The 17,802-nt window shown below is 39.9% G+C and overlaps 5 protein-coding genes and 1 long non-coding RNA gene across 7 annotated transcripts; 4 read left to right on the top strand and 2 right to left on the bottom strand.

The window, feature by feature from the left end:
* Window positions 1–605: 605 nt before the first annotated feature.
* On the bottom strand, window positions 606–3,480 carry LOC116736961 (achaete-scute homolog 4-like). The gene is made up of 2 exons (XM_032589860.1): window positions 2,983–3,480; window positions 606–2,875 (listed from the first exon to the last, which is right to left on the bottom strand). The coding sequence occupies exon 2, from the start codon at window positions 2,848–2,850 to the stop codon at window positions 2,341–2,343; it is 510 nt and encodes a 169-aa protein (XP_032445751.1). The 5' UTR covers window positions 2,851–2,875; window positions 2,983–3,480; the 3' UTR covers window positions 606–2,340.
* On the top strand, window positions 2,800–6,937 carry LOC116736958 (CD209 antigen-like protein 2). Of its 2 annotated transcripts, none has more exons than XM_032589859.1 (2): window positions 2,800–2,929; window positions 5,650–6,937. In XM_032589859.1, exon 2 carries the CDS (start codon window positions 5,783–5,785, stop codon window positions 6,689–6,691), a length of 909 nt encoding a protein of 302 aa, XP_032445750.1. In that variant the 5' UTR covers window positions 2,800–2,929; window positions 5,650–5,782; the 3' UTR covers window positions 6,692–6,937. The 2 variants fall into 2 exon arrangements, with proteins under 2 accessions (XP_032445750.1, XP_032445749.1); XM_032589858.1 differs by lacking the exon at window positions 2,800–2,929 and adding an exon at window positions 4,428–4,630.
* LOC116736963 (uncharacterized) lies at window positions 4,388–16,323 on the bottom strand. The gene is made up of 2 exons (XR_004342710.1): window positions 16,133–16,323; window positions 4,388–5,291 (listed from the first exon to the last, which is right to left on the bottom strand). It is a non-coding gene; the product is annotated as an uncharacterized LOC116736963 (long non-coding RNA).
* Window positions 8,636–11,357, top strand: LOC116736956 (CD209 antigen-like protein B). The gene is made up of 2 exons (XM_032589856.1): window positions 8,636–9,196; window positions 10,229–11,357. Exons 1-2 carry the CDS (start codon window positions 9,132–9,134, stop codon window positions 11,268–11,270), a joined length of 1,107 nt encoding a protein of 368 aa, XP_032445747.1. The 5' UTR covers window positions 8,636–9,131; the 3' UTR covers window positions 11,271–11,357.
* LOC116736957 (low affinity immunoglobulin epsilon Fc receptor-like) lies at window positions 11,919–14,568 on the top strand. The gene is made up of 2 exons (XM_032589857.1): window positions 11,919–12,498; window positions 13,280–14,568. The coding sequence occupies exons 1-2, from the start codon at window positions 12,434–12,436 to the stop codon at window positions 14,319–14,321; spliced, it is 1,107 nt and encodes a 368-aa protein (XP_032445748.1). The 5' UTR covers window positions 11,919–12,433; the 3' UTR covers window positions 14,322–14,568.
* Window positions 15,260–17,664, top strand: LOC116736962 (low affinity immunoglobulin epsilon Fc receptor-like). Its single transcript, XM_032589861.1, has 2 exons — window positions 15,260–15,463; window positions 16,271–17,664. The coding sequence occupies exons 1-2, from the start codon at window positions 15,399–15,401 to the stop codon at window positions 17,310–17,312; spliced, it is 1,107 nt and encodes a 368-aa protein (XP_032445752.1). The 5' UTR covers window positions 15,260–15,398; the 3' UTR covers window positions 17,313–17,664.
* Window positions 17,665–17,802: the final 138 nt, after the last annotated feature.

The following is a 17,802-nucleotide window of genomic DNA, read 5'->3' as shown; positions in this document are numbered from 1 at the left end:
GGCTACCAGCACTCCGCTAATTATTGGGTCTAATTCGTACACAGCGCTGCCAAACTCCTTTGGTGAGGGATTGTCACGCTTCCAGGCTGTCAATGCCGCTGTTCCATAACAGCACGGTTCACCTGAGCTGCACTCTGCTGGTCTTTCCTAATCCCTTTTACTTGCATTAACGGTTTTGTTTACTCTTTCAAAAAACGGTGGGTCTGGCACTACAGTAGTGAGAATCGGAAAGGAGAATATGGAGCTAAACACAGGTCAATGCTCGGAGGTTCACCTTTCAAGACCACACCAACTCGAAAGAAAGAGTCAGAGATAGAGATGGTCTGTCACAAAAAATTGATATTAATGCACTAAATTCACAAAATGTGAAGAAATTGAACAGGTATAGTTATTTTTGCCGGTGTTGGATTGGGATTTCAGCACAAGGATTTATATGCAGTCCCATATAAATCAAACGATGTCAGCTTGCTCTCAGTGGCAAAAGAAAATAACAATGTAGTTCAAACAAAGATGATGAAAGTCGTGTCTATTTGGTCCGTTCAAATTTTCTGAACCACATTTGAACATAAATACAGTGTTAAAAATTGGCAAAAACAAGAAAATAATTGGTTTTATGAAATTTATTTTAGCAGATACTGATCACTATTTCTGACTCGAAGTAATTTATTGCCAGATAAAAATCACGCGCAAGTTCCACCCAATTTTAATAATGTACTATAGATCAGTTCACATTTCTTACAGATTTTTATGATCATTTCCCTTTTGCATTTGCATCTTTTGGTTTATCACTAAAGCATAAAACATTAGTAAATATGTTCTACCTAAGTGGCACGGAAACAAGCTCAACTTGTTTCACAGTTGATTTAGCATTAGGGCTGTAGCTAAGCCAACTGTAGGTGGATGCAAATTTAAACTCTTGCTACAAGATGTAAAGTTTCTCAACCACAACACTTACAACAGCTCTTAACTCTTACAACGTTCAATTAATGTCTGATCAAAATTTGAAGATATAATTTGACACCATCAAATTTAGCCGTTATTAGACAAGAAACTTACAAATTAACATTCCATTAAGAATCATTTAGTGTAAAACTTTTATCTTAACTCTTTTTGTCTTTTACTCTCCAGTTACATTTTGCACTGCTTAGAGACAAAGCATCGTCTTTTCCTACTTTTTTTTTTATTTAAAATTTGCTCAGAAGATTAAATGCACCACCTTCTTGTGTGGAATAATTTTTTAATATTACAAAAACAGTTTTAGCTGAATTTGAACAAACTTTTGCAATTAGCAAAAGTTTATTATTTGTTTATTTTGCAGCCTACACAAAATATTAATTTATTTGCAAAGGAGAATGTGTTTTTCTGTTGTGATGTTGACATAATTGCACAGTTAGGCCCTGACGGATTGAAGTCTAAAGAAAACTTTTAATTTAATTTGTAAATTATATTGATATTTTGAAGTCAAAGTCACATGAAATTGACAGAGAAACTGTGAAGGGAGATAAAAAATGAAGGTGATGGTAAGAAGGTTTGGACTTGGACCTCATCCCCAAAGTTAAATAAATAAAAAATGCCAGCTAAACATGGAAAAATATTTCTCACTATTAGGGGGTTAAAAATAATTTTCAACATGTCATGTTTTAAACTGTAATAAAATAATTTTTGTTTACCTCATTATATTGTCTCAATCCTATCAAAAAATAAACGTTTTTTAATGAGATATACATTATAAAATACTTGCATATTTTAAAATTCACAAGGGATAGCCTACTAATAATTAGTTTTGTTTTGATTGTTTTTGTTAACTATTTGCCAAGGCTTCTTTTGACATATTAGACAGGTCACTGCCATAATACATATGCATATAGTTTTTATTTTTTGTTACTCTGCCAGGCAATCCCTGGTAATGTGACAGCCTACATAAATAAAGAAAGGTTTTACTTTAAGCAGATTTTAGACGACATTTAGAGAAGTTCAGTGGACAGTTGTGTATATAAATTCCAGTTGCATAAGATTTTTCTAAACCTAAATTTAAATTTGAATACATTAACTTGCTTCGTAAAACAAGAAAAACACAAATACTGCTGCCCCTGAAATCTCACAAAGTATTTTTTCATTATTGTCAATTCATGCTCGGCACAAAATAAGGTGAAGGATCTGTCATGCTGTGGACGTGTTGCACATCTTGAGTGATATTATTAAAACCTATTTTATTTTTTCTCAACTGAATAAATGTATTCAGTTTTGAGATTTTTTTTCCCTTTTTTGTCAGATTAAAGTAATTTCAACACTTTTTTTTTTATCCCTTTACCTAAACTATATTTTAGTTTGTGGAAGTCTTCAGTAAACATTGTCCCCGCTGTCGCTCATGCTAGCTTTGGACTCTCCGTCACTTCCGCACTCCGTCCTCCGCCGCAGAGCCTCGCAGTCGCGCGCCTCATTGAACGACATCTCCATCCGGGAGACGTCCGCGTCCAGCAGGCCCTGCAGGTGCTTGATGTAGTCAATGGCCGCTCGCAGCGTCTCCACTTTACTGAGCCGCTTGTCCTCAAACTCCTGCGGCAGGTGCTCTCTGAGGCGCGCGTACCCCTCGTTGACGCAGCGCACCCGGTGCCGCTCGCGCTCGTTCCGCTTCTGGATGAACGCGGGCTCGAAGGAGGAGTACTCGCACACGCCGAAGGGCGCCGGGAAGGGGAAGCAGGGCAACCGCCCGCAGGGGAACCCCTGGTCGAAGTAGGCGGCGTCGATGTGGAAGGGCATCCCCAGCCGGAGCGCATCCTTGTGGCGCGCGGAGCCGCCGTTCACGGAGATCCCGCGGAGAGCCAGCGGAGGCACAAAGATATTCTCCATTAACTCCTTATTATGAGATGTATTTCTGAAAAAAAAAAAGCAAGCATTTGTGATGAACAGAAAAACACGGATAATTCAGGTGAGTTAATGCGAGGATTTCTTTCTTTTTTTTTCCAAAGGCTAATTTCTCACCCGGTCAGACTCTCCTCATCTGTCCAACGCTTTTCAGGAAAAGTTTCCTGCTGATGGATGAAGGGACAGAAACAGCCTGGTTCTTGCTGGAGAGCTCTGAGGCGCTTAACCTATAGGGGTGTGATATGTGGCGGAGACGGTCTTGGATCGAGATAAAACTACAAAACATGTCCTTCCTTCCGCTCGGTGGGAAGTAACTCTCACCGCAAAGGAGAAAACAACAAACTGCAAGAAAAAAAAACAAACCTTATCGTTCATCAGTACTGAAAAGACCTGTAGTGTACCAATGTGGGTATACTTTGAGATGACAGATAAGTTTGTCACAGTTTTTTTTTTAAGCTCAAAAATAACCTCTAATGACTGTTTTCAACCCAGAGTCTAATCTGTAAAATATAAATTAAACATACAATTGATAGCAAATTATTTTCCTTGTGTAAAATACTTAATTGATGCCAACATGATACAAGAAAATCTAAAACTAACTAGAAAAAAAGACAAAAACACAGCAAGAAAATAAAAAATACATCATAGCGCTATTTATGACATTTTTCAGTTGTATCTAGTAGTTAATAAATCATTTGTTTTTTATGGCAACTCTAAATAAATAAAGACTAAATAAAAAATAAACATTTTAACCTAATTGGTTTTAAAGTTTGAGTTTTTAAAGATTGGCATCTGTATTGTTCACACAATATGCAGATGATTGTCAGATTTGTTACTGAAACTATTTTTAGCTTCTTTTTTTCTTTTTTTTTTAAACCCACATTAAACAGGATAACTTAATATGCTGAGGTGTTGGTGTTGGTATCCTTGATGTAGAAATACTTGAGTATAAAAATAACAACAATAAACCTGCAACCGAATCTCAGCTAACTGTTCCTGGTCAGGAAGCTAGTGTTTGCACTGCAGCACAGCTACTGGTTAGAGGAAGTTAGAAAAGTTGAAATGCCAATAAACCTTAATATTTACAACTAATTATCCCAGAAAAAAATGTACAAAATGTATTGCATTAGTTATCTTTATGTTGTGTTGCAAACTAAAGGCAAATTGTGTAAAGTTTTAGATCATTTGGTCACAAATGAGCTAAGATTTTGTGCCCATCTAAAGTCATTTGGACTTTAGATGCCCAAATGATCTAAAATCTTAAATCACTAATTTATTTATTTATTGAATATGACTATATATCTTCATGTCTGGTTATAATCTGGCCTGAGTTTGTCTTGCGAAATTGAGCTCAGCTTTCTAAAAATTGTTCAACTGCAGTTAGTTTGTGTTTTAAAAAGATGGATGACATTTTTACATAAGGTCAGGTTAAACTGGATGAAATTCAGCATTTGAAAACCTCTTGTGCACATTTTTGTTATTTAAATACACAACCAATGAAAAAGAAATATTAGGTTTTTTTCCAATAATTCAGCAGTTTGTCTGATTCCTAGAGTTGCCATGGTGAATTGCCATGGAAACCAGAAGAAACCCAGACTTACTTGTTTTCATTTAAGACATTCGGACTTCTAAACCACCTGGTGTCAAATGTATCTGCCAAAGTCAGCAGGCCAACAATCTGCTGAGTGTGTGAAGAAGAAATGTCGTTTGAAGACAGGATCGTACATTTACTCGCATATCTAAGAACCGATTTTAGGAGTCCAAGGTAAGGAAGGATTTACTGGATATTTATGAAGGAATTGCAGATATATTAGTTTATAAGTTAGAGTAAAATGTAACTGTCAATACATTACTCTGGGTTGCAAAATTGATGTTTAAGAAACCTGGGATTGGAAATGTAAGAACTAGTTTTTATTTACACCATTTAGACTAAGTACCTTTTTCCTTCCCCTGAACTGATTTTTGTTGGTCTAGTAAACATGTGTCAAACTCGAGGCCCCAGGGCCAAATCAGGCCCGCCTTATCTTTTTATGTGGCCTACTAGTCTCCAGATGTGAAATTGTATCCATCATTCCCTCCAATTCAAATTCATGCAAAAATCAGCAAATGTCTGCATTGTTTTTTTTTTTTTTTTGTCTTTTTTTTTTTTTTTGCGCTAATGCATAGCTGTGAGTTTATTGCAAATTCTCCACAAAAATAGTCAAAAGCATTTAGTTTAAATGACTGGTAACTCCAAAATAATTAAAAAATCACAAAAGCAATCATGGAATCCGAATGTGATCAATGTGAAAAGATGTTGAATACTTATCAAATGCAGAGGCAGCTGTTTATTAATATGGTAAAGGTTTTTTAAAGGGTCTTATCAATGCATTTTGGGACCTTGAGAACATCCAAATGTGGCCCAAATTGAAAATGAGTTTCACACCCTGGTCTGTCTCATTAAAATATGCTTAGGGCGGCGTGCCGTGGTGGCGTAGCGGTTAGCGCGACCCGTATTTGGAGGCCTTGAGTCCTCGACGCGGCCGTCGCAGGTTCGACTCCCGGACCCGACGACATTTGCCGCATGTCTTCCCCCCTCTCCTTCCCCGTTTCCTGTCAGCCTACTATCATTTAAGGGACACTAGAGCCCACAAAATGACCCCCTGAAGGGGTAAAAAATAAAAAAAAATGCTTAGGGTCATTATGTTTCAAAATGTGGAACATTTCTGAGGGCATTGCAACTTTACGCTAGTTTGTTTAGCTACATCTGAGTGAGCTTGGTTCTCTTTTTGTATTTGTTGTCAGGTCTGGTACCTACAGGACCTCAGTAACTGAACATGGACCTGAGAACAAAAGTGCTGCCATCGTCGAGCTTAAGAGGATACTGAAACCCATCTGGCATCTTGTTTTGATCGGAATTCTGAGCGGGATCCTCGCCATGGTGGTATTAATCATCATCATCGAGTGGAACACCAAGCAAAACGTGATAATGAGTATAGAGCAGGTCAAAGAGGAGATGAAGAGCAACACCGAGAAGCTGCTAGAGGAGAAAAGCAGGATTTCAGAACAGCTGAACTTAACCAACGCAAACTTCTCCATTCTGGTGGCGGAGTATGAACTGCTGTTGGGCAGAATTCCTTGCAATCTTACCCTGCTGGAGCGGGAAATCAACAGGCTGAATGGGGTCTTGAGCAATGCTTTAATAGCTAGAGAACAGGCTCTCAGGAAAGTCAACCAGGTGAAATCCCAACTAAAGTCTACCCAGAATAATTACCAGCTTACGGAGCTGGAGAACAAGAAACAGCGTTCGATCCTGTCCTCCAAGCGGCTCGACTACATCTGGAATCGTTGTGACCGGACCACGCTGCAGTGCTCCCGCTGCCTGCGGGGGTGGACGGAGCACGCTTCCCGGTGCTTCCTCCTGTCCAACGTGGAGAAGACCTGGGAAAATGCTCGCGTCGATTGCCTCAACTACAAAGGGGACCTAGCTGTCGTCCTGGACGCCGCAGACCAGGCGTTCCTGACGAACCTGACGTTCCAGTTTAAAAAGGCAAATCCCCGCATGACCTTCCACTCAGCGTGGATCGGGCTGCAGGACATGGTCAATGAAGGAGTCCACTTCTGGGTCAATGGAGAGCGAATCAAATGGGATGTCATATACTGGAGACCTGGCGAGCCCAACAACGCCGTAGCTGCCTGGGACACTGAGCAAGCCGGTCAGGACTGCGTGTCCATTCTACCACCAGATGAGGTGGGACCTGAGGGCTGGTTGAACAGCTGGGATGACATTACTTGTGTTGGGAAACGTCACTACATCTGTGAGACTGATGCCCTGATTTTGACCTAGGATGGAAGAAGTCCTGTTTTAATCTGGCCACAAGACACATGTGGGAGGAAATAGTCGGGTCAGAGAGTCTGAAATGTATCTTTCTTGTTAAAAAAGCACAAAACTCTGCACTCTGAGTGAAAGATTGTGGGGGCAGCATCATGCTGTGGCGATGGGATGGGGTAATGAGATGGTAGATGGAGATAAAAAAAATCATTCTATACTCTAAGAAAATCTAAAATTACAGAAGAAGTAAAAGAGAACAAATTAATTTTAAGAATTGTTAGTTAGGTTATACATTGGGACCTGTATGGTTCACACAGTATGCAGATGACTGTTCGATTTATTACTCAAAAATTTTTTTACTCCCCTTAATTGACAATACAGAAATGTTGCTGTTGGTATGTCTGATGTACAAATGTGGGAATACACAATTACCAACAACAGATCTGCAACCAAATCCCAGCTAACTGTTCCTGATCAGGAAGCTAGTGTTTGCACTACAGCACAGTTACCGGATACAGGAAGTTAGAAAAGTTGAAACACCAATAAACCTTAATATTTACAACTAATTATCCCAGAAAAAAAATTACAAAATGTATTGCATTAGTTATCTTTATGTTGTGTTGCAAACTAAAGACAAATTATGTAAAGTTTTAGATCATTTGGTCACAAATGAGCTAAGATTTTGTGCCCATCTAAAGTCATTTGGACTTTAGATGCCCAAATGATCTAAAATCTTAAATTACTAATTTATTTATTTATTGAATATGACTATATAGGCCTGTCACGATAGCAAATTTTGCTCAACGATTAATTGTCTCAAAAATTATTGCGATAAACGATAATATTATTTGAAGACCTTTTTACACTGATTTAATGGAAATGACGTAATAATGCATACGATTTCCTGCCAAAGATAGATACACTTTATTTTCAAAAGAACACTAAACACTTGAGCTGATAAACAAATAAACAAAACAACCAAAAACAAAAATAAAATGGATTCTCAGTCTCCATTAACAAAAAACTCACTTGAAAAAAAAAACCTAAACAACATAATGCCAAAGTGGAAATAAATACTGCATTCAACCAAAAGATTATGAAGTCTGTATATTATGTTGCCCTTCAGAAATAATTAGATTTAAATAGAGAAGATGGGCACATCGACTACCTGATGCAATAGTTCACACTACATGATTTTTTGCTCCTATTTTTCCCCTTCCAACAATCTTAGCACGTTGGTCTTTCTAAGATTGTGTGGTGTGTTATGGTAAATCGTCGTTGCCGCTCCGATCCAAATCAGGGGTTTTCTCCGACTGGGATCTTAACGTAGCCTCTTGAATGTGACAGGCAGCCAATCAGAAAGCGCGGATTCTCCTCCGTGTTTTCTGAGGGGAAATTACGGAGGGGAATCCCAAACAGCTGACACGACGCAACCCGAAGTCCAGCGGACATTGGAGATGATATGTGGAAACAACATTAATGTTTATTTAACGTGCAAAGAATATAGAAATGACAAGGGGAGGAGTTGGAGCGAAATTGCTACAGCAGTTGATAAACCCGGTAACTTTTCAGCTGTTCTTCCTTAACGTGACATAAATAGGTTATAATGATTTTCATTCAGTCAGAACTGACACTAGCCACATGCATTGCAGGTAGATTGTAGTAAAGCATTGATTAATGCCCGGTTTTAAAATTAGTTAACTGAACTTGTAGCCATTATTTTGTGCCCATTGTTGGACACCACACGGCAGGACCGAACCCGATCGAACCGTTATATCTAGGATTTCTGTCGGGTAATGTGTGATCTGTCAGGTTTTGAAAATGGGCCGACAGCTCTAAGATCGTGTCGTGTGCGCTGGGCTTTACACTAAGTAAAATGAGGAAGGGGGGGTCAGTGGAGAGCACCGGAGTTGAGCCTTTTTTCATTTGGTGTCATCAACAGAAAGAGAAAAAGGCCGGAAGAGACATAATGCCGATAATTAAAATGACGTCGATAGTTTTAATTTATCGTACGATTAATTGATTTACCGTTTATCGCGACAGGCCTATGACTATATATCTTCATGTCTGGTTATAATCTGGTCTGAGTTTGTCTTGCGAAATTGAGCTCAGCTTTCTAAAAATTGTTCAACTGCAGTTAATTTGTGTTTTAACAAGATGGATGACATTTTTACATAAGGTCAGGTTAAACTGGATGAAATTCAGCATTTGAAAACCTCTTGTGCACATTTGTGTTATTTAAATACACAACTAATGAAAAAAAAAATTGTTTTTTTTCCAATGATTCAGCAGTTTGTCTGATTCCTAGAGTTGCCATGGTGAATTGCCATGGAAACCAGAAGAAACCCAGACTTACTTGTTTTTATTTAAGACATTCAGACTTCTAAACCACCTGGTGTCAAATGTATCTGCCAAAGTCAGCAGGCCAACAATCTGCTGAGTGTGTGAAGAAGAAATGTCGTTTGAAGACAGGATCGTACATTTACTCACATATTTAAGAACCGATTTTAGGAGTCCAAGGTAAGGAAGGATTTACTGGACATTTATGAAGGAATTGCAGATATATTAGTTTATAAGTTAGAGTATAATGTAACTGTCAATACATTACTCTGGGTTGCAAAATTGATGTTTAAGAAACCTGGGATTGGAAATGTAAGAACTAGTTTTTATTTACACCATTTAGACTAAGTACCTTTTTCCTTCCCCTGAACTGATTTTTGTTGGTCTAATCCACACGTGTCAAACTCGAGGACCCGGGGCCAAATTCGGCTCTCCTTATCTTTTTATGTGGCCTACTAGTCTCCAGATGTGAAATTGTATCCATCATTCCCTCCAATTTTTCGCAATAGCGAAAATTCACGCAAAAGTCAGCAAATTTCTGCATTGTTTTTTTTTTTGTTTGTCTTTTTTTTTTTTTTTTTGCGCTAATGCGTAGCTGTGAGTTTATTGCAAATTCTCCACAAAAATAGTCAAAAGCATTTAGTTTAAATGACTGGTAACTCCAAAATAATTAAAAAATCACAAAAGCAATCATGGAATCCGAATGTGATCAATGTGAAAAAATGTTGAATACTTATCAAATGCAGAGGCAGCAGTTTATTAATATGGTAAAAGTTTTTTAAGGGGTCTTATCAATGCATTTTGGGACCTTGAGAACATCCAAATTGAAAATTTGGGCCACAAGTTTCACACCCCTGGTCTGTCTCATTAAAATATGCTTAGGGCGGCGTGCTGTGGTGGCGTAGCGGTTGGCGCGACCCGTATTTGGAGGCCTTGAGTCCTCGACGCGGCCATTGTAGGTTCGACTCCCGGACCCGACGACATTTGCCGCATGTCTTCCCCCCTCTCCTTCCCCGTTTCCTGTCAGCCTACTATCATATAAGGGACACTAGAGCCCACAAAATGACCCCCTGAAGGGGTAAAAAATAAAAAAAAATGCTTAGGGTCATTATGTTTCAAAATGTGGAACATTTCTGAGGGCATTGCAACTTTACGCTAGTTTGTTTAGGTACATCTGAGTGAGCTTGGTTCTCTTTTTATATTTGTTGTCAGGTCTGGTACCTACAGGACCTCAGTAACTGAACATGGACCTGAGAACAAAAGTGCTACCATCGTCGAGCTTAAGAGGATACTGAAACCCATCTGGCATCTTGTTTTGATCGGAATTCTGAGCGGGATCCTCGCCATTGTGGTATTAGTCATCATCATCGAGTGGAACACCAAGCAAAACATGAGAATGAGTATAGAGCAGGTCAAAGAAGAGATGAAGAGCAACACCGAGAAGCTGCTAGAGGAGAAAAGCAGGATTTCAGAACAGCTGAACTTAACCAACACAAACTTCTCCATTCTGGTGGCGGAGTATGAACGGCTGTTGGACAGAATTCCTTGCAATCTTACCCTGCTGGAGAGGGAAATCAACACGCTGAATGGTTTCTTGAGCAATGCTTTAATAGCTAAAGAGCAGGCTCTCAGGAAAGTCAACCAGCTGATGTCCCAACTAAAGTCTACCCAGAATAATTACCAGCTTACGGAGCTGGAGAACAAGAAACAGCGTTCGATCTTGTCGTCCAAGCGGCTTGACTACATGTGGAATCGTTGTGACCGGACCACGCTGCAGTGCTCCCGCTGCCTGCGGGGGTGGACGGAGCACGCTTCCCGGTGCTTCCTCCTGTCCAACGTGGAGAAGACCTGGGAAAATGCTCGTGTCGATTGCCGCAACTACAAAGGGGACCTAGCTGTCGTCCTGGACGCCGCAGACCAGGCGTTCCTGACGAACCTGACGTTCCAGTTTAAAAAGGCAAATCCCGGCATGAACTTCCACTCAGCGTGGATTGGGCTGCAGGACATGGTCAAGGAAGGAGTCCACTTCTGGGTCAATGGAGAGCGAATCAAATGGGATGTCAAATACTGGAGACCTGGCGAGCCCAACAACGCCAAAGCTGCCGGGGACACTGAGCAAGCCGGTGAGGACTGCGTGTCCATTCTACCACCAGATGAGGTGGGACCTGAGGGCTGGTTGAACAGCTGGGATGACATTACTTGTGTTGGGAAACGTCACTACATCTGTGAGACTGATGCCCTGATTTTGACCTAGGATGGAAGAAGTCCTGTTTTAATCTGGCCACAAGACACATGTGGGAGGAAATAGTCGGGTCAGAGAGTCTGAAATGTATCTTTCTTGTTAAAAAAGCACAAAACTCTGAACTCTGAGTGAAAGATTGTGGGGGCAGCATCATGCTGTGGCGATGGGATGGGGTAATGAGATGGTAGATGGAGATAAAAAAAAAAAATCATTCTATACTCTAAGAAAATCTAAAATTACAGAAGAAGTAAAAGAGAACAAATTAATTTTAAGAATTGTTAGTTAGGTTATACATTGGGACCTGTATGGTTCACACAGTATGCAGATGACTGTTCGATTTATTACTCAAAAATTTTTTTACTCCCCTTAATTAACAATACAGAAATGTTGCTGTTGATATGTTTGATGTACAAATGTGGGAATACACAATTACCAACAACAGATCTGCAACCAAATCCCAGCTAACTGTTCCTGATCAGGAAGCTAGTGTTTGCATTGCAGCACAGCTACCGGATACAGGAAGTTAGAAAAGTTGAAACGCCAATAAACCTTAATATTTACAATTAATTATCTCAGAAAAAAAATTTACAAAATGTATTGCATTAGTTATCTTTATGTTGTGTTGCAAATTAAGCCAAATTATGTAAAGTTTTAGATCATTTGGTCACAAATGAGCTAAGATTTTGTGCCCATCTAAAGTCATTTGGACTTTAGATGCCCAAATGACCTAAAATCTTAAATCACTAATTTATTTATTTATTGAATATGACTATATATCTTCATGTCTGGTTATAATCTGGCCTGAGTTTGTCTTGCGAAATTGAGCTCAGTTTCTAAAAATTTCTAAAATCCACTGCAGTTAATTTGTGTTTTAAAAAGATGGATGACATTTTTACATAAGGTCAGGTTAAACTGGATGAAATTCAGCATTTGAAAACCTCTTGTGCACATTTTTGTTATTTAAATACATAACAAATGAAAAAGACATTTTTTCCCCCAAAGATTCAGCAGTTTGCCGGATTCCTTATAGTTGCCATGGTGAATTGCCATGGAAACCAGAAGAAACCCAGACTTACTTGTTTTTATTTAAGACATTCGGACTTCTAAACCACCTGGTGTCAAATGTATCTGCCAAAGTCAGCAGGCCAACAATCTGCTGAGTGTGTGAAGAAGAAATGTCGTTTGAAGACAGGATCGTACATTTACTCACATATCTAAGAACCGATTTTAGGAGTCCAAGGTAAGGAAGGATTTACTGGATATTTATGAAGGAATTGCAGATATATTAGTTTATAAGTTAGAGTAAAATGTAACTGTCAATACATTACTCTGGGTTGCAAAATTGATGTTTAAGAAACCTGGGATTGGAAATGTAAGAACTAGTTTTTATTTACACCATTTAGACTAAGTACCTTTTTCCTTCCCCTGAACTGATTTTTGTTGGTCTAGTAAACATGTGTCAAACTCGGGGCCCCAGGGCCAAATTAGGCCCGCCTTATCTTTTTATGTGACCTACTAGTCTCCAGATGTGAAATTGCATCCATCATTCCCTCCAATTTTTTCCAATAGCGAAAATTCACGCAAAAGTCAGCAAATCCCCGCATTGTTTTTGGGGGGTCTTTTGCGCTAATGCATAGCTGTGAGTTTATTGCAAATTCTCCACAAAAATAGTCAAAAGCGTTTAGTTTACATTACTTATAACTCCAAACTCAAAAAAAAATCACAGAAACAATCACGGAATCCGAAGACTGATCAATGTGAAAAGATGTTATGCAGAGGCAGCTATTTATTAATATGGTAAAAGTTTTTAAAGGGTCTTATCAATGCATTTTGGCACCTTGAGAACATCCAAATGTGGCCCAAATTGAAAATGAGTTTCACACCCTGGTCTGTCTCATTAAAATATGCTTAGGGTCATTATGTTTCAAAATGTGGAACATTTCTGATTGCATTGCAACTTTACGCTAGTTTGTTTAGCTACATCTGAGTGAGCTTGATTCTCTTTTTGTATTTGTTGTCAGGTCTGGTACCTACAGGACCTCAGAACCTGAACATGGACCTGAGAACAAAAATGCTGCCATAGTCGAGCTTAAGAAGATACTGAAACCCATCTGGCATCTTGTTTTGATCGGAATTCTGAGCGGGATCCTCGTCATGGTGGTATTAATCATCATCATCGAGTGGAACACCAAGCAAAACGTGATAACGAGCCTAGAGCAGGTCAAAGAGGAGATGAAGACCAACACCGAGAAGCTGCTAGAGGAGAAAAGCAGGATTTCAGAACAGCTGAACTTAACCAACACAAACTTCTCCATTCTGATGGCGGAGTATGAACGGCTGTTGATCGAACATCCGTGCAATTATACCCAGCTGGAGAAGAAAATTATCAGCCTGCATGGGGTTTTGAGCAACGCTTTAAAAACTAAAGAAAGGATTGAGGGGGAAGTCAACCAGCTGACGGCCCAAATAAAGTCTACCCAGAAAAATGACCAGCTTACGGAGCTGGAGAACAAGAAACAGCGTTCGTTCCTGTCCTCCAAGTATCTTGACTACATTTGGGATCTTTGTAACCAGACCACGCTGCAGTGCTCCCGCTGCCTGCCGGGGTGGAAGGAGCACGCTTCCCGGTGCTTCCTCCTGTCCAACTTGGACGAGAAATGGGAAAATGCTCGCATCGAGTGCCGCAACTACAAAGGGGACCTAGCTGTCGTCCTGAACGCCGCAGACCAGGCGTTCTTGACGAACCTGACGTTCCAGTTTAAAAAGGCAAATCCCGGCATGACCTTCCACTCAGCGTGGATCGGGCTGCAGGACATGGTCAAGGAAGGAGACCACATCTGGGTCAATGGCGAGAGAATCAAATCGGATGTCATATACTGGAGACCTGGCGAGCCCAACAACGCCGTAGCTGCCTGGGACACTGAGCAAGCCGGTCAGGACTGCGTGTCCATTCTACCACCAGATGAGGTGGGACCTAAGGGCTGGTTGAACAGCTGGGATGACATTACTTGTGTTGGGAAACGTCACTACATCTGTGAGACTGATGCCCTGATTTTGACCTAGGATGGAAGAAGTCCTGTTTTAATCTGGCCACAAGACACATGTGGGAGGAAATAGTCGGGTCAGAGAGTCTGAAATGTATCTTTCTTGATAAAAAAGCACAAAACTCTGAATTCTGAGTGAAAGATTGTGGGGGCAGCATCATGCTGTGGGGATGAGATGGAGTAATGAGATGGTAGATGGAGATTTAAAAAATGCATTCTATACTCTAAGAAAATCTACAACTACAGAAGAAGCAAAAGAATAAAAATTAATTTTAAGAATTGTTAGTTAGGTTATACATTGGGACCTGTATGGTTCACACAGTATGCAGATGACTGTTCGATTTATTACTCAAAATTTTTTTTACTCCCCTTAATTAACAATACAGAAATGTTGCTGTTGGTATGTCTGATGTACAAATGTGGGAATACACAATTACCAACAACAGACCTGCAACCAAACCTTAATATTTACAACTAATTATCCCAGAAAAAAATGCACAAAATGTATTGCATTAGTTATCTTTATGTTGTGTTGCAAACTAAAGGCAAATTGTGTAAAGTTTTAGATCATTTGGTCACAAATGAGCTAAGATTTTGTGCCCATCTAAAGTCATTTGGACTTTAGATGCCCAAATGATCTAAAATCTTAAATCACTAATTTATTTATTTATTGAATATGACTATATATCTTCATGTCTGGTTATAATCTGGCCTGAGTTTGTCTTGCGAAATTGAGCTCAGCTTTCTAAAAATTGTTCAACTGCAGTTAGTTTGTGTTTTAACAAGATGGATGACATTTTTACATAAGGTCAGGTTAAACTGGATGAAATTCAGCATTTGAAAACCTCTTGTGCACATTTTTGTTATTTTAATACACCACAACTGAAAAAGACCCCCCCCCCCCCCCCCCCCCCCCCCCCAATAATTCAGCAGTTTGCCGGATTCCTAGAGTTGCCATGGTGAATTGCCATGGAAATCAGAAGAAACCCAGACTTACTTGTTTTTATTTAAGACATTCAGACTTCTAAACCACCTGGTGTCAAATGTATCTGCCAAAGTCAGCAGGCCAACAATCTGCTGAGTGTGTGAAGAAGAAATGTCGTTTGAAGACAGGATCGTACATTTACTCACATATTTAAGAACCGATTTTAGGAGTCCGAGGTAAGGAAGGATTTACTGGATATTTATGAAGGAATTGCAGATATATTAGTTTATAAGTTAGAGTAAAATGTAACTGTCAATACATTACTCTGGGTTGCAAAATTGATGTTTAAGAAACCTGGGATTGGAAATGTAAGAACTAGTTTTTATTTACACCATTTAGACTAAGTACCTTTTTCCTTCCCCTGAACTGATTTTTGTTGGTCTAGTAAACATGTGTCAAACTCGAGGCCCCAGGGCCAAATCAGGCCCGCCTTATCTTTTTATGTGGCCTACTAGTCTCCAGATGTGAAATTGTATCCATCATTCCCTCCAATTTTTCGCAATAGCGAAAATTCATGCAAAAATCAGCAAATCTCTGCATTGGTTTTTTTTGTGTTTGTTTGTTTGGTTTTCACGCTAATGCAAAGCTGTGAGTTTATTGCAAATTGTCCACAAAAATTGTCAAAAGCGTTTAGTTTAAATTACTTATAACTCCAAACTCAAAAAAAAATCACAGAAACAATCACGGAATCCGAATGTGATCAATGTGAAAAGATGTTGAATACTTATCAAATGCAGAGGCAGCTGTTTATTAATATGGTAAAGGTTTTTTAAAGGGTCTTATCAATGCATTTTGGCACCTTGAGAACATCCAAATGTGGCCCAAATTGAAAATGAATTTGACACCCTGGTCTGTCTCATTAAAAAATGCTTAGGGTCATTATGTTTCAAAATGTGGAACATTTCTGAGGGCATTGCAACTTTACGCTAGTTTGTTTAGCTACATCTGAGTGAGCTTGATTCTCTTTTTGTATTTGTTGTCAGGTCTGGTACCTACAGGACCTCAGTAACTGAACATGGACCTGAGAACAAAAATGCTGCCATAGTCAAGCTTAAGAGGATACTGAAACCCATCTGGCATCTTGTTTTGATCGGAATTCTGAGCGGGATCCTCGTCATGGTGGTATTAATCATCATCATCGAGTGGAACACCAAGCAAAACATGATAATGAGTATAGAGCAGGTCAAAGAGGAGATGAAGACCAACACCGAGAAGCTGCTAGAGGAGAAAAGCAGGATTTCAGAACAGCTGAACTTAACCAACACAAACTTCTCCATTCTGATGGCGGAGTATGAACGGCTGTTTCTCAAATATCCGTGCAATTATACCCTGCTGGAGAAGAAAGTCACCAGCCTGCATGGGGTTTTGAGCAACGCTTTAAAATCTAAAGAAAAGGTTGAGAGGGAAGTCAAGCAGCTGACGGCCCAAATAAAGTCTACCCAGAAAAATGACCAGCTTACGGAGCTGGAGAACAAGAAACAGCGTTCGTTCCTGTCCTCCAAGCATCTCGACTACATCTGGGATCTTTGTGACCGGACCACGCTGCAGTGCTCCCGCTGCCTGCCGGGGTGGACGGAGCATGCTTCCCGGTGCTTCCTCCTGTCCAACGTGGAGAAGACCTGGGAAAATGCTCGCGTCGATTGCCTCAACTACAAAGGGGACCTAGCTGTCGTCCTGAACGCCACAGACCAGGCGTTCCTGACGAACCTGACGTTCCAGTTTAAAAAGGCAAATCCCCGCATGACCTTCCACTCAGCGTGGATCGGGCTGCAGGACATGGTCAAGGAAGGAGACCACATCTGGGTCAATGGCGAGAGAATCAAATCGGATGTCATATACTGGAGACCTGGCGAGCCCAACAACGCCATAGCTGATTGGGACACTGAGAAAGCCGGTCAGGACTGCGTGTCCATTCTACCACCAGATGAGGTGGGACCTGAGGGCTGGTTGAACAGCTGGGATGACATTAGTTGTGTTGGGAAACGTCACTACATCTGTGAGACTGATGCCCTGATTTTGACCTAGGATGGAAGAAGTCCTGTTTTAATCTGGCCACAAGACACATGTGGGAGGAAATAGTCGGGTCAGAGAGTCTGAAATGTATCTTTCTTGTTAAAAAAGCACAAAACTCTGAACTCTGAGTGAAAGATTGTGGGGGCAGCATCATGCTGTGGGGATGAGATGGAGTAATGAGATGGTAGATGGAGATTTAAAAAATGCATTCTATACTCTAAGAAAATCTAAAATTACAGAAGAAGCAAAAGAAAAAAAAAAAAAACAGACCTGTAATCGAATCCCAGCTAACTGTTCCTGGTCAGGAAGCTGGTGTTTGCACTTCAGCACAGCTACCGGATACAGGAAGTTAGAAAAGTTGAAAGTTTCTATAAACCATTGTATTAAAAAAATGGATTAAAACCTTCACATTTACAGCTAATTATCCAAGTCATAACAGAAAAATTGTATAAAATGTATAATTGTATAAAATAAAACATTGTAATTGTATATGATGTATAAT

This window comes from Xiphophorus hellerii, chromosome 17 (assembly GCF_003331165.1).
Source record: "Xiphophorus hellerii strain 12219 chromosome 17, Xiphophorus_hellerii-4.1, whole genome shotgun sequence".
Classification (NCBI taxonomy): domain Eukaryota; kingdom Metazoa; phylum Chordata; class Actinopteri; order Cyprinodontiformes; family Poeciliidae; genus Xiphophorus; species Xiphophorus hellerii.
The sequence above is the reverse complement of the archived record's forward strand: the minus strand, read 5'-3'. Positions and strand labels throughout refer to the sequence as shown.